Here is a 15,411-nt window from a genome sequence, read left to right on the forward strand (position 1 = left end):
ATATTGTGATACTGAGGCAATTCCCTAAAATTGTATTCATATTGTATTAATTAATTTGCATGCTAATGGACCTTCAAGATTTGTAAGCAAATCACAACAGATGTTCTGAATCCAATACTGAGAATTAATGTTTGGGAAGCAGCAGTAAAGTCTTTTTAGAGCCTTAGGCTGTAAAAGAAAAATTATATAAAGCCTTGGCTCTTGTCAAAATAACAGAAATAGACTGTTACTCAACCCCTGGCAAAGGATGAGATATCTATTAAAAGAGGACATAGAGTCACAATAAGCAGGAGCTACCAGCAGTGGGTGGCATGATTTGACCAGAGCATAGTTATGGGATCCTTGCTTTTGTCCAATGAAAGCTACAGATCTTAATCAGAGGGTGTCACAAGGGAGATCTTCTGTTGTAGCTGTTCTTTGCCTCGGGAGAAGCTACCAAAACAGTAAAACTCCCCAAGGTTTTCTTTTAAAATTTTCTAAGAAAGTTTATTTTTCAGATACTCACGTCAGCAAAGCCCTGTGTATAAAATGGAATCAGGCACAGAAATTAATACATCACTAGATGAAATCTAGATGAAGAAGCAACCTGAAAAGACTGATATAAAAAATTATATAATTCTATTTTAGGTATTTTTGTTCAGAAGAGTTTTGGTAGGTAGAGTTGCTGGTAATGAACTGCCTCTACCCAGAGTGCACTATGTATTCTACAACCTGGGTTGAGCTGGTCAATTGAGCTGATAGCTTTAGCCATGAGTTCCCAGGACAGTAGACATAATTAACTGAGCTCCCCAGGGGGAGGCAGGCAGAAGTCAGCTGGGGGCTCCTCTGATCATCACACACCAGTGACTGGAATGCACATTGTTAACTGTTCTAAGTGCATTAAACCCTCCAATTGATTGTCATAGTTAGGCTGTGAGCACATTGAGCTTGCAGTGCCAATAACAATACACAGCTTTCACAACACATGTATCAAAGGATGTGTGATGTGTGTCACATGTTTGGCCCCCTCTCTCTTGAACGCTGTGGTTTTACATGGGATACTACCAGAAAAAATTGAAATGAGAGATGAAAACACTGAATGCAGTGGAAAAGGTCTTATTTTGTATCATCTTCTTGTTAAAAGGTGCTGCCTTGTAATGCTTCAGTAGTTCAGATTGGTTAAACTAGGTGACCCTACAATTCCCAAGCAGAGGAAAACGTTGCGGTAGCTGTAATGTAACAGTCTTCCATTCTGGGACCTATTGGGATGTTGTCAACATGAATCATCCTGATGACACATTAAATAGCTCCAGGTAAATTAGGAAACAAGGCCTTCATATTCAAAACCACCCCACACTTACCACACCATAGACTTGTCATGTGTCTCTTAAAAACATAAAGTTGCGTGTGTATATTCCATAACACATCCAGTAACATAACGAGGGCATGTAATAATAGTGTGGTGTTTCAGAAATGTGTAATTGTACAGGTGTCACTGTCAACTGTAATTTGAAGAAATTGAGTACAAAACCAACAAAATTAAAAATGAATTCACCTTCTTGTACAATTACTCTGACATTTGAGAGAAACAACTGCATAAAATATAATTTTAAACATGAGAAAAACCAAAGCAAATCCTTAGTTTTCCATCACCATAAACTGCTAAAAAATTATGTAAATGTTCTTAATTTGCCTCAAAGGGAAGTTTGCTTTCTAAAGGCCAGTCTGATTGCAGCATTTTCAGGCTATAAAAGCATATAATGCAAGAACAATCAAAAACTGTTCAAGTTGTGTACTAATGACAGGGTACAGATCCATGCATAAGGCAAAGGTTAGTTGTGGAAAACTTCAACTGACCATGGCAACTAACATACCTTAACATACCTGTGGTGTGGTGTATGAAGGATGCTACATAAAGAAGGATTGGATCCCTCTGGCACAGAACGAGATATTTCACTTCAGCTCAGGCAGGTAGTCACACCATCCCTTTTTAAATGACCTCACGTTATACTGAGGCGAAGTACAGGAGGGTGTTTGGAGTGCTTTAATAATACTTTAAGCTTTGTTTTGTGACCGAGCCGTGGATTTCACACCTAACAGGAGGAGGTGTAGGATCATGGAACATGACCCTTATTTTACGAATTTGAGACCTGCCATATGATTAGGATTACTGCAATACTGTTTAGTGGCCTGAGAAATTCAATCAATTATAAGAAATTAACTAAACGACAAGAAGTGCCACCTACGCCAAAACAATTAATTTATTAAACACAACAATCAAAACTCAAATGCACAAGTCTCAAATACTTTCTTAGCACTGCCCTGTCTTTGAATTTGTCTTTGTTTAGTTCATTTTTACAATGGTTTCTGACATGTTGACTGATGTAATGTTAAACATTGTTCTATACAATCCATTTATTCAAGTCACAAATACACATACAAATGACTCAAATAATTACCTTGGATTATCCCAATGCTCTGTAGGACACTTTCTGCAGCAGTGTATTCTGCGTTATATTAACTTATGGCTATTACAATGAATCTGCCATCAAACAGGTCTTTTCAGCACATTCAGCTTTCCACTGTGAATCAAAAAGCCCTTGTATAACTCGGTTGAAGCAGCTACCCTTGATCCTAAGGTTAAGAACATTAATAGCTACTTCTGAGTGAAAAAGAAAGCTATTCTGTCTAATTTCCCTTCAGCTATATTATTATATATTATGTTTATACTATCTTTTTCTTTTTTGTTTTGTTTGAAACAACATTAAAGATCATGTGATTCCATCCAAATTTGCTAGCTAGTCATGGGTTTTGATTTTACCTTCTGAAGCTGAAGGGTCATGTATCTATAATGCATGGCCAATGAGAGTATTTCACAGCCAAACAAGACCTGAAACGTAGGTATTTCTCTTCATAAACACAAACAAATAACAAACATCATGAGAAATCATAGCCAAAAGAGACTGCACACACACACACAAACACTATCATTAATTAATCGAATTAGTGGAATTGAATCAAATGTGGTGTTTTATTACTTTTGGTAGTTGTGGGTCAATGACATTTGACAGTGTTCATGTTTTATTTTGTATTATTGTAGTGCAAGATACACCCATGAAATAGCAATAGGTCCCTCAGGGGTCTTACCGCCCGACTCCAACCTATATATGATTACCATCAGCGCTCCATTTCTACATTTCAGATAATTTTCTGTCCTGATGCCTATATGCCTGTTGTTTCATAACATATTTGCCTGTGTTTTCAAGAAACCATTTCCACAATGCTTGTTTTTGTTCCCTTCCAGAATGGTTTAGTGTTTCTGTAATACTCAATATAACTTAAAGCCAATGTCTGCTTTTATCTTTTTACATATACATTTCTATAGGTGTGCAAAAAGATTTGTTTTATTATTTTACACAACTGTCAGGTTTACATGTATTAAGGTTTTAATATTTTGGTTGTTGCCTTATTGTAGATGCAAGGAGCTAGAACCTGCACCTTGAAAAACAAGAAATGCATCACACTGAACTGGGAGTATTTCTCCATTCTTGAAAACATAAGAACAATGGGAAATCAGTTTCTGATTATTATACATAATTTAAATGTAAATAAGTGAGGAGTTAATACTTTTTGGATAGAGAACATGATCAGAGTAAGACAACCAAATTAATAGTAAATATTATCTAGTAAAGGTGCCAATATTAAATGACAAAAAAATACATAATTTTTCCACAAATAAAATAAATATATACAATTCTAATTGTATATTAAAATATTCATACAGCACACCACATTATATATATATATATATATATATATATATAATGTGTGTGTATGTGTATATCCACTGCTGGATGAAGGCCTCCTCAAGATATTTCCACAGTCGCCAGCAGGGGTCCCCAACTGGTCGATTGCGAGCTACCAGCCGATGGTGGGACCTCTCTGAGGGGATGGCCCAACTGATTCAGAAAATACAAGGAAAATACCAGCTCCACCCGAACCCGTAAGAAAGTAGTCTCTTTGGATCTATCCTATAGCTTTGTATGTCCATGTTTGATCTGTTCTTGCAATGTGCCTGGTATATTTTTTATTTTGCAATTTGGCATAATAAAGACACTAATTGCAGCATGTCTGTGCTGCAACTGGCCTTTCTTACTACTTCTAGCCTGAGGTGTCTTACTGTAGTAAGTGTGATTCTTTATAATTCTATATTGTACCCTTTATAACACCATCATCACATTTTTCACTCGAACACTTTTGTACCAGTGTAGATAGGATTTTAAAAACTTCCCTCTGTCAGATGTGAGAGTCAAATGTGTTTCTAACCGTCAAAGACCAGTTTACTGATAATAGCAAGTCAACAGCTGCTTGAGAACCTGTCAGAGAGGTGGACTCTCAGTCAGATGCATTTTTCTGACGACAAGATGTTATTCCCTTGGTGTAACTGACACTTCCCTTCATGGAAACAGGTTCGCCCTCAGCCATGGCTTTAAAGACCACTGATCACAGGTGCACCTGACTTGAGTTCATTTAATCAAAAATGTAGTTCATGTGACTTACTTCTTTTCATTATTTCTCACCTGTGTTGATTTTGTGGGAGTCAGCAGTTGTATTATTTGACACACTCACCAATGAGACCCCCTGGACAAGCTTCAAGTGTCAAGTGAAAAGGAAGCATATTATTTTTAACCTGCAAACTAACTTAAACTAATGTGTAATTATTCACCCATATTCTAGGTGAGCAGAGCTTTCCAGGGAACAACTGGACAAAAAAAATAAATCAAACAAAAGCCATTTAACCAGATTTAAGAGAGACACCTTCAATTATTTACACATATTATACACACATAAGCCAACCAAATTGTTAATTGCCAGTAATCATACTGTAATCAGTAATCAGCCAATACTCATTAATGAAGTTATTTAATTATTTTGGGAGCCAGTTTTCACTATTAAAGTCACAGTTTTTATATTCTCTTTCCATCCACAGCATTTTCTCCCCATTCTGTGAACTTTGTTTCAGAAAATAGCATCAATCAGTTGTTGAATTCTGAAAACCAAGTGTATTTATTTCAAACGTATTGAGAAAATGATGAGATAAAAAGGAGGATCAATTTGGAAATGTTTGTGATCAACTATGTTAATGTTTGTAAAAAGTGAAAAATTACATGAGGGCATCTATATTATTCATTTTCAGCATTGATCTAAGCATTAACAGTTGAGCCATGTTATTAAGAGTAGCAAATTCGAGGTGCATTTTGTCACCCTGCCCACCTCAACAAACCAGTTTCATAATTTTTATATTAAGAAAACAATTAAATGACATGAGTTTTATTAAAATCCCTCATCCCAATGGAAACAGACCTGGATTGCACAGCGTTTTGTTGTTTTGTTTTGTTTTTTTAATTTACATAAAACCAAATAAGTCAGTGATTTTGAAAATAAAACCAGGAAATCCCTTCCCGGTTACTGTGTGTAAGCCATAATCTCGTTTCAGAAGCTGGTGTTTAGTTTTAAAAGGGAAAATGCAACACGTATAAATTAATTAATCCTTCTTTCAAATTGTTCTGACTAGTAGCAAACTGGCAACACAGCTGGACATTTTTCAATGCAGGCTCTTCTGTTGTGAGCAGGAAAACGTTACATGGATTGGAGGGATGGGGGTGGAGAAGCACAGACATTTTCCTCCCAACAGGTCAAAGTCATCTTTTAATTGAAGAATGAAGAAATGTGAATCCAATTAATCAGGTTGTTTCTAAATTCAAATGTGTTGCTGTTTTCTTACCAGTCACCCTCTTCAGCTAAGCAGCTCCCTCTCCCTCACCTACTCTATCCAACTCTGTCCCTCCCGCCTGCCCTCCCTCCTCCAGGGAAGGTACTGGGTCTCAATCCCACTCCTCGTCGTCCCTCTCGGGGTTGTCCTCTCTGGGTGGCTCCTGGAACTGAATATTGGCCAGCATGTCCCTCATGGCCACCATTAGCCTGTTCACTTCCTGGTTCAGCTCTCGACCTGCTCGGGCCACTTCCAGGTCATCCTCGGGCCTGGGGCCGCCCTGCAGGAAAAGATTTCATCACTCGCTGTAAAAGGAGGCGCACTGCTCTTGGCCCAAAACATCGGACTGTTCACTCTCTGCCGTCTGTGGGGGATTGCTGGGGCCGTACCTGTGAACTCTGTCAGCACCTTGTTTCCTGCTTTTACTTGTCAGACACCCCTTAAAGAGGAGATCTTGGGCTTTATTAATAATTTGAATTGTCTTAATTTCACCACCCTTTTTCACGAAAAAGGAAATCCAAACTCCTATCATTTCAAAGAAAAAACAGAACATTTTTTAGTTATTTAAATGAGAACCTGAAATATACATGTTTTTTGTGTTGCTGTATCATTACGAAAAAAAAACCAGTTAATTTAATTTATTGTGAATTGTGAATTGAATTCTCCTGGGAAGATACAGTTCAATATAGCAAAAATTAACAACTTTCCAGCAGAACAACAACAGAAAGTGTCCTAAGCTAAACATTTATGATACTATAGTTATGTATGATATAGGTTTTGTATAGAACATTATATTATTATTATTATACAAAGCCTAGTACTGGCTCTTTGCCTTTTTTTTCTTTACGTAACTTAGTTGATCATCTGACCGTTGTGTCTTTTGAGTTAAATAAGGACAATTCAATTGAGCATCACATCACACTTTCCAGAATTGCTTTTATTTTATACCCTTAAATTTAGTAATCTGTAAATCAAAATGGGCCTACTTGTTTTTGTTCTGGGTGAAAATAGTTTAGTTTCTTTTAATTTTATATTATGAACCAAATTTAAAATTTAAAAGTTAAACTGTCATATTAATGTTACTGAAAACATAAAAAAACAAAATTACAACAAATACTTATACTTTATATTTAGTTTTGAAATTAAATTTACTATTCTGGTACAAAGGTCGGATAAATACATTTTTCCAAGTATTTTATGTTTGTACATGTTTATTGTATGATTGTTTCCTATTTCCTCCTTTTAAACACAGGTGTTTAATAACCACTTACTCTATTCTGAGAATCTAACCATGTTACAGAGGAGATTTGGTATACAGGGAGAAATGCAAGAGTTTCTTGGTTGTTATTGCAGTTCTTGTCCTACATTGCTAGTGTGGCAGAAAACATGTTGTGTAACACAAATAAGCTTCAAAGGGAGTCTGGCGAAAAAAGCCCCAACCACAGACCCTAGGTTTTTCAAGTCGCAATAACATCCCTGACTGGAAATGACGAAGTTAAAGATGCAGTTTATGGGTATACTGGCTTGTGATCAGTTCATGACTCCTGATGTGATAAATATATCAGGTGGAAAATAAACCTCATCTGCACTTCTTTTATTACCAGCACAACATATGCAGGCAGCTGTACTGGCATCACAACAGCACATTGTATTCTAGTCAATACTGGTTTTTGGTTTTATTAAATTTTCTTTATAGCATCCCCAACTACAGATAAATGTCAGGTGACACATTATTCTGATCCCCTCCATGTCCTACATAATCCATTTCTTTTCACACAAATGACTCAATGACACAAATGGTTATTTCCCAACAGCGATCTCGATCCAACAGCTAACACAGAGGGGCAATTATGTAAATTGTGAAAAAGGCCATTTCTTAAGGAGTCTGCCCTCTAGCATACCATACAAATGTGAGTGTTGGGAAAAGAACTTGGCTGAATTTGCTTGCTTTGCACATGAAGCCAGTCTTTGTGGAGACCTGTAAACATTCAATAACCTCAACACTCCCATCTCTGCAGTCTCGTATAACTATATAAAAACTCTTATGCTCCTCTCCGTCTGCCAGAATGACCATCAGAGGAAACTGAACAGGTGAAATGAAAGGGTACATCTAGTATACAGTGCCTATAGGAAGTAATCACCCCTCTTGGACGTTTACATGTTTAGTTGCGTTACAACCCGAACTTCTGATGCATTTAAATAGGATGTTTTCCCTTTGAGTTACACAATTTACTCCACACTTTCAATGTGGGGGAGAAATTGAGGAGTGAAAAAACAAATCAATTAAAAATAAAGTCTTCAAGAGGCAAGTATTTACAAAGTCCATCTTGTGTGCAATAAAAGTAGCTCAAATAATTTCAGATTAACTACACCTGTCTCTGTAAGGTCTCAGAGCTGGGTAGTGCATTCAAAGCAAAGAAACTACCATGAAGAGCAAGGAGCTTTCAAAACAACTCTGGAATAACGTTATGGAAATGCACAGATATGGGGAGAGTTAAAAAAAAAAATTCAAAGGCATTGGATATCCCTTGAAGCACAGTCAAGTCGTTCAGTAAGAAGTAGAAAATATCTGAAGATATGGAAGTGGAAGAATATGATTAGAGCAGGCCGTCCTCCCAAACTGTGCAGCCGGGTAAGAAGGGCAATGGTCAGAGAAGTCATCAAGAGGCCAATGACAACTCTGAAAGATCTACAGCTTTCTATGACGGAGATGAAAAACTGTTGTCTGTGTGTCAACAATAGCTCAGGTTCTCCACAAATCTGGCCTTCATGGAAGAGTGGCAAGAAGGAAGCCATTTCAGGAAAAAAAAAAAAAAAAAAAAAAAAAAAAAAAAAAGCCCATGTAACATCCTGCTTGGAATTTGCACAAAGGCATGTGGCAGACTCTCAAAAGATGTGGTAGACATTTCTGAAGTTCATTTAAACAAAAATCGATGTCATGCAGCGGAGGGACTTTGAAGCTTGTCAGGGTAGAGGGCAAAATGGATGGAGCCAAGTACAGGCAATTCCTTCAAGAAAACCTGCTTCAGTCTGCAAAAGACCTATGACTGTGGTTTTAGCCACCTTTTAGCAGGATACTGACCCCAAGCACACAGCCAAAGTGACACTGGAGTGGCTTAAAAACAAGAAAGTGAATGTCGAAGAGTGGCCCAGAACTTGAATCTGACTGAGAATCTGTGGCAAGACTTGAAGATTGCCGTCCACCAACGATACCCATCCAAATTGACAGATCTTGAACAATTTTGCCAAGAATGGGCAATTATTGCACAATACAGATGTGTGAACCTGGTAGAGACTTACCCAAAAAGACTCACAGCTGTAATTGGTACCAAAGGTGGTTTTACCATATAATTAATTAGGGGGCTGAATACGTCTCTAACCAAGATATTTACGTTTTGTTTTTGTTTTTTCCAGAATGTCTTATTTCACAATTAGAAATGTCTTTCTTCCACTTACTTCATTTAAATCAAAGGAAAAAATCAAATATAAATGCATCAATATTTCCGGTTTTAAGACAACAAAATGTGAAATAGTCCAATCGGGTTAAATACTGTATAGCAATCACAGACTACAATGTCGGATAGATTGTTTTATTTGATCATTGTATAGTGGAAATCAGTGTTTTAGGAGCAGTCTCAAAAAGTGTACTGACATTATGTAAGTGATTCCCACCATATCACTGGGAGAATAGTACTTGATGTGACAGGAGGAATACTCCTCAATTCACTCATACATTCAATCACCTGCTGGCCTTAAATAAGATGAATTATTGAACTCAGAAACTGCAGGTTTTTAATTCAAGCCAGTTCTATGAAAGAGACCAAATAGATTAACTGAATTATAATCTCATAACCTACAAATCTTTCAAGGTCCTTAGAGACACCTTAGACCAGTGCCATCAAAACCTCACCCTGGAATCCCCCACTGTTCAATTAAGCAAGTTATTACTCAAACACCTGCTTCATGAAATGTTTCCAACTTAATATATGTTCATGATTTATAGGGTTTCCTATAAATCCTGCTTGAATAGGAAATAGAAACAGGGATCTTTAATAGCTTGAAGGTCTACATAAAATGTGCTTTTTACAATCAGTTACCCAGCCCCCACAGAAAGGCAATCAACCACTCACCTGGAGGTTGAAGTTTGGCAGTAAAGAACGGAAGAAAAGTGACAAGGTGCTCTCGTTAGATGCTCCCCGATTTGTTCTTTAAAAAAAAAAAAAAAAAAGTTTAGAAACCATGTCTTTCAGTATTTCTAACCAATTGTACTCAACTTGGTTGTCAGTATTTCATAATTCTTAGATTTTTTTCTTAGATGATGTAACTGCCTGCTATAGAACCTCTATTTGATTTTTAAAAATCAGCGAGTTCCCAGAGGTTTACCTCTCTATACCACTATATTACATGCTGGCAAAGTGATGCAGTCCTGGCAACTGCCAGGTGGCACAGTGTGCCGTGTCAGCTCTGGCTTGCCTACAGAGTTGTGCTTGGTTACTCCACAATGCGCCCTTCACCCATTCACTCTCACTAAAAGTACAATTAAAACAAGTTGCTAGATCTCATGAGTCATCCGGTTCTGGGGTTTGGATACTCCTTGTACAACAAAAGTGTTGAAATGCTGCACAGGATTTTTTAAATGGCTCAGAATTAGGCATTTAAAAAAGGGAGGTGGGGACAACAGTGGGGTAAGGACAGTGTCATATAAAACTTAATAAATCACCAGAGTAAATTCTCAGTTTACTTTGTCATCTCTGTAAATTGAAAGTTTTGAAGGTGGAGGAATGGCAACCAAATTGAAAAACATAAACAAGCATATTCTGAATAAACAGATTTCCAAAAAGTACCACATTTTTAATTTCCCTGGAAACAAACTACTAAAGAGAGGAGGCAGTAATTTGAAGAAAATAAAATGACCATTTATCACTGGTTTCAAAGTTAATTTTAGCTGAGTGACAGATGGCTTTCTACATTGAAATCTGGTTTGATTTTTAAATGCTTATCACAAGACCAAAGTAATTGCTTCAGCCTAGTTTCAGAAGACTCCTGTAATGCACATGACATCAATTTTGGAGAATGCAATGGTAAATGATTGAATGAATGGCAAAGTATATTGCAGTCAATAAAAGAAACACCAAATCCTGTCTTTAACAACAGCAACTTAGTGGAAGTACATGGCATACAGTAGAAAACCAACTGTTACAGAAGGCAAAATGTTCTGGCTAAGCACAGTGCAGTGGTAGCAGGGAACATCAGCTTTATAGCATTGAACAAACTGATTACAAACTGATTATGTAAACCTCAAATAAGATTAATAAACTTTCTGGTATGCCCTTGTTTGGCAGAGCAATTGATCTAATTGGATATTGAATCCAATATATGTTTTAGGCAAAACAAGACCACAAGAGATGTTTCCCTTTTTGTGTGGCTTCTGCAAGATAAAAGGCTCATAGTTTCCACTTATGTAAGTGGTGGTTATAAAAACCAATCAGACATATCAAGACGTTCTTGCGCAACAGCTGACCTCAGATGTAACGTAGCTCTGAAAAATTATTTTATGAATATTGTACTGATTTTTTTATTTTATTTTTAACATTATGACATAGAGGTCATATAAATGACTTACTTCTGCTACTTGCATGCTCTCAACACATGGTAATCTTCTATGACCTTCACACACCAATTATCAACTAAACAATAGATTTTCTTAAAATGTCTGCATCCAATGCATTTTTCAGGAATTATCTTGTACGTAAAATGTTATATAGATTATTTATGTATATTCCTATTTAATCAAGCTTTTCAACCCCAGAAAAAGGAAAAGGGATTGTGTGAAATTTGACACTGTCCCGGTTTTAACTTGGCTCATTTAACGGTTTTCTCTAGGGTGGATATTTGTTTTGCAAACTGATAATATATAATTGAGAAATAGGTACAGATTAATGAATACATTTATTTAAATTGATTAGAGTATTTTAAATGAAAGGTGTGAATACTTTATACCTATGTGTAATAGGTATGGCCCTGCATTTTGCAAGACACCAGTGCAGCTAAAATAAGTAATAATGAAAATCGGAATGCAATTATGATAAGTATTTGTGAACATATTTAGTAACATACTGTGTTTTTCTTAATCATTGTCTATAGACCTGACTGAACTAAACAGACTTATGCAGTGTGAAGGTTTTCAAGAAAATGCATACTTGGACTCATACATACATGTAGGAAGACATTTATGGCCAGATGTACTAAAGCACAATAACTTTTGGAATGACAAAGCATGCTTGACCTACAACCTTAAACAGAAATATCAGTTTTCCACAATGTGTTAGGAACAACAGACATGTGACTTTAAAACCTCATGCTCATTTTGAGCATATTTATAGAAATTGTAAACACACCCATTCTATGAATATCCAGGGCCCTCATTTATCAGCATTGCATTAAATTCTGTCATACAAGTGAATTTTAGAATGTTCTTACACACAAGAAAATGTAGATTTATCAAGCATGCGTACAAGACTCTTACGCACACTAGTAAGTAATCAACATTGATAAATACTAATTGTTCGTAATATCCTTGCGTGTGTATGCTTGTGATCATTTGCATACAGAATGGCACTCAATTAACAATATATGGTAATATCCCTTTAAGAGGCCAAGTGCAAATATGCTACTCTGTTGGGAAGAAAGTTGCATAATGGCAAAGAGGGTCAAGAAACTTATTTTTTTCTGACAGTGAAATTGAATTGCTTATACTAGCTGAGGTCGAGTCAAAACAGAACTTTTTGGTTGGCTCGGTGTTGGTGTAAACAAAAGAAAAACCTCGAAAACACGGGTAACCCACCTGCTCCCATTAAAGACCAAGTGAATTCAGAAAACTGCAAAGCTTCTTTGTCAGTTTTTAAAAGTCGGCAACTGCAGAAGTTTATTAAATTAAATCACATTTATAACAAAGACACTATATAGATATTAAATAACTGGTAAAATCTTATAAAATGGAAAGAGGACATTACTGTATCCTCTGTAACTATGTTGATTCAGGCTGATTAATTCAAGCTAGTAGTTTTAGAAGGAGGAAGAATAGGTTCATGCATAGAGATATTCCAATGTAAATGGCTGAATAAAGAGTGTGAAAGTAAAATACAAACAAGTATTGAAGTGTATTCATCTTTGTTATGCATTAGGGCTTTTGGAATTGCCCCATTTCCCTATTCTACTACTAGGTTGTCTGCATACGCATGGTGAAAGCTGTGTGTAGATGTACGCATGATCTCAAGGAGGCGTCTGAATTGGTCTGAATCTCACACTTTGCTTTTAAATAATCAAACACATGTTTTATGCACAGATCTGTGCTTATGCAGCCTTGATAAACGAGGGCCAAGGTGTCACGTGATTCAAACTTAATAATCACAAATTCGAATAGCATTTTTTTTCCAGGGTACAGAGAGAGATTGATTAAGGTTCAGTACCTGCATATTGCGTAAGAATACATACCCCTTTCTTGTTTCGAACTTTCACATTTAGGCAAAGCAATATCTTCCAGAATGTAATGGTTTACTGGGTCAGATTTGAGTGCATTATCTGGGCGTTAGAAAGGTGTAAAATCATTGGGTTACAATCCTTCCCCCCACCCCGTAATCGTCACCTCTCTGGTCTGGTGTAAGCCATGGCTGAGTCTAGTGGAGGCAGTGGATCAAACCCCATCACTGGTTGAGTGGTCACCTCCTGGGGAAAGGAAACAAATATGCAAATTTCCATCAAACTGCCATTATAAACATTGTTTAAACACATTATCTGTTTTTGCCATCACTCCTTGCAAATTGACTAAGAGAATGATTTCTAACAATTAAAACTACAAACTACACAACTTCTGATATCTCCTAAATACTTAATAGAGATTGTAAGCTTTTAATGGTTGTATACCAACCAAATTTCACCCACAGTCATAAGAACAAAGTTTACAAATGAGAGGAGGCCATTCGACCCATCGTGCTCATTTCGTGTCCATTAATAATTAAGTGATCCAAGGATCCTATCCAGTCTATTTTTAAATGTTCCCAAATTTTCAGCTTCAACCACATCGCTGGGGAGTTTGTTCCAGATTGTGGAGTCAATCTCTTCCTGGCAGTGGAAATGTGAGGATCATCAACTACTGTAGACCTCTGTATACTAGGAACAAAAAATTGACATAGTGGGTAGTGTGATCTTATCTAAATGTGTGATATTTCTGATCTTATTTCCTTACATAAGATCTAAACAATATGGCCTTGACTCTTTGTGCTCTGGGGCAGACTGGAACACAGGCCCCCACAAAGAAAGGGGACTAAAAACCATTCAGTTTTTTCACCCTGATCTTGTGATAAGGAGCTCTCCATTCCTAGTGCGTCAGAGATGTGCAAACTCCCCCTCCTTCCTCACCAGAGGTAGCGTGGCGGTGGCTTCCTTGATCTCAGACAGGATTACGTGACGATGGATGTTTCTGGGGGCGCTCTGATACCTCAGCTTTCTCCTAAGAACCATGAAGAAACCAGGAGAAAATTTCTGTGATAGCCTATTTCCCATTTTTAAAGCAGTGGTCAACTTTCCTCTGAAATTAATGCACATTTCCAGCATTGTCACAGAATGTGAATCTACACAGGACAGAAAAGATTTAATTTGTATGTAAATTTCAAAACAAGAAGTTTCTTAATGAGTTCACTAGCCTTTTCAGATGGCTTTTTACACCACTGTTGTCAAAGTAAAAGGAAAAAGGACAAGACGGAGAAAAGAGAAGTGAGATCTGGAAAGGACATAAAAAAAGAGGATTTATCCATATCAAGGACACAAAATTGGTAAAAAACGACAATACCAAACCAGCTACTTGATTGGAACCTTGTAGGGCTGTGCGATATGATGATATATATCGTGTGACGATAGAAAAACGTCTATCGTTTCATATTCTGCTGTATTGTTTATATCGTTGTGTCGCAAATCCCACTCTTTACGGCATTATTTTTCATCATTTGGACAACGCTTTCCGTTCTCCCCGTTTATTCCACACGTGTCGGATGCAGGTGAGAAATGAGCATCGGAAACACAGACAGACATGGAGGAGAGTGAACTGACACAGAATAACCAACATAAGCAAGAGATACTTTAATGCACAAGCGCACACGTTCCGCCCCGCTCTCGTCGCCAGGTTAAACTCAAGCTGCAAGCACCCCGCACCCCTGCTAATTTAGATTGATATAATTTGTATAAAATTAAATCATAATAAAGCTGGTTTGCATTTTAATAAATTGAAAAGCAATGCAAACACATGCAGAAAGTTTCATTATGATGGTGTAGTGGTAAAAGTTTATTATTAGTATAACTATTTTGTATTAACATGTGCTGTACAGGTAAGTAGAATCGAGACGCGACAGTGAGAGAAGAAATGTCCCTGTCCAGCGCCACTATAAACCCGGCTGTGGTAAATCTACCTGAATCTATACCTTTTACAGCGCATGTGTTGCGTGATTACTATTACCTGTGTTATTGTTGTTATGTGACCATAAATCATACTGTGTATTTCTGTACATATTTATCCCATAACAACATAACACACGTAATAGTAATCAATAATCACACAACACTTGAGCTGTAATGTGTTGCATTATGCATATATTTACCATGACAGC

General features: G+C 36.9%; 1 protein-coding gene across 2 annotated transcripts in view; it reads right to left on the minus strand.

Moving 5' to 3' along the window:
- Window positions 1-2,222: 2,222 nt before the first annotated feature.
- Window positions 2,223-15,411, minus strand: part of tcf25 (TCF25 ribosome quality control complex subunit) — a 29,312-nt gene continuing 16,123 nt past the window's right edge. For both annotated transcript variants that reach the window (XM_066714105.1, XM_066714103.1), the window contains exons 15-18: window positions 14,171-14,261; window positions 13,398-13,477; window positions 9,883-9,958; window positions 2,223-6,032 (exon numbers count right to left, since the gene is read on the minus strand). In XM_066714105.1, coding sequence (XP_066570202.1) covers window positions 5,865-6,032; window positions 9,883-9,958; window positions 13,398-13,477; window positions 14,171-14,261 — 415 coding nt within the window. In that variant the 3' untranslated portion in view covers window positions 2,223-5,864. The remainder of the gene's footprint in view (window positions 6,033-9,882; window positions 9,959-13,397; window positions 13,478-14,170; window positions 14,262-15,411) is intronic.

The sequence above is a fragment of the Amia ocellicauda genome, chromosome 9, assembly GCF_036373705.1.
Source record: "Amia ocellicauda isolate fAmiCal2 chromosome 9, fAmiCal2.hap1, whole genome shotgun sequence".
Taxonomy (NCBI): Eukaryota; Metazoa; Chordata; class Actinopteri; order Amiiformes; family Amiidae; genus Amia; species Amia ocellicauda.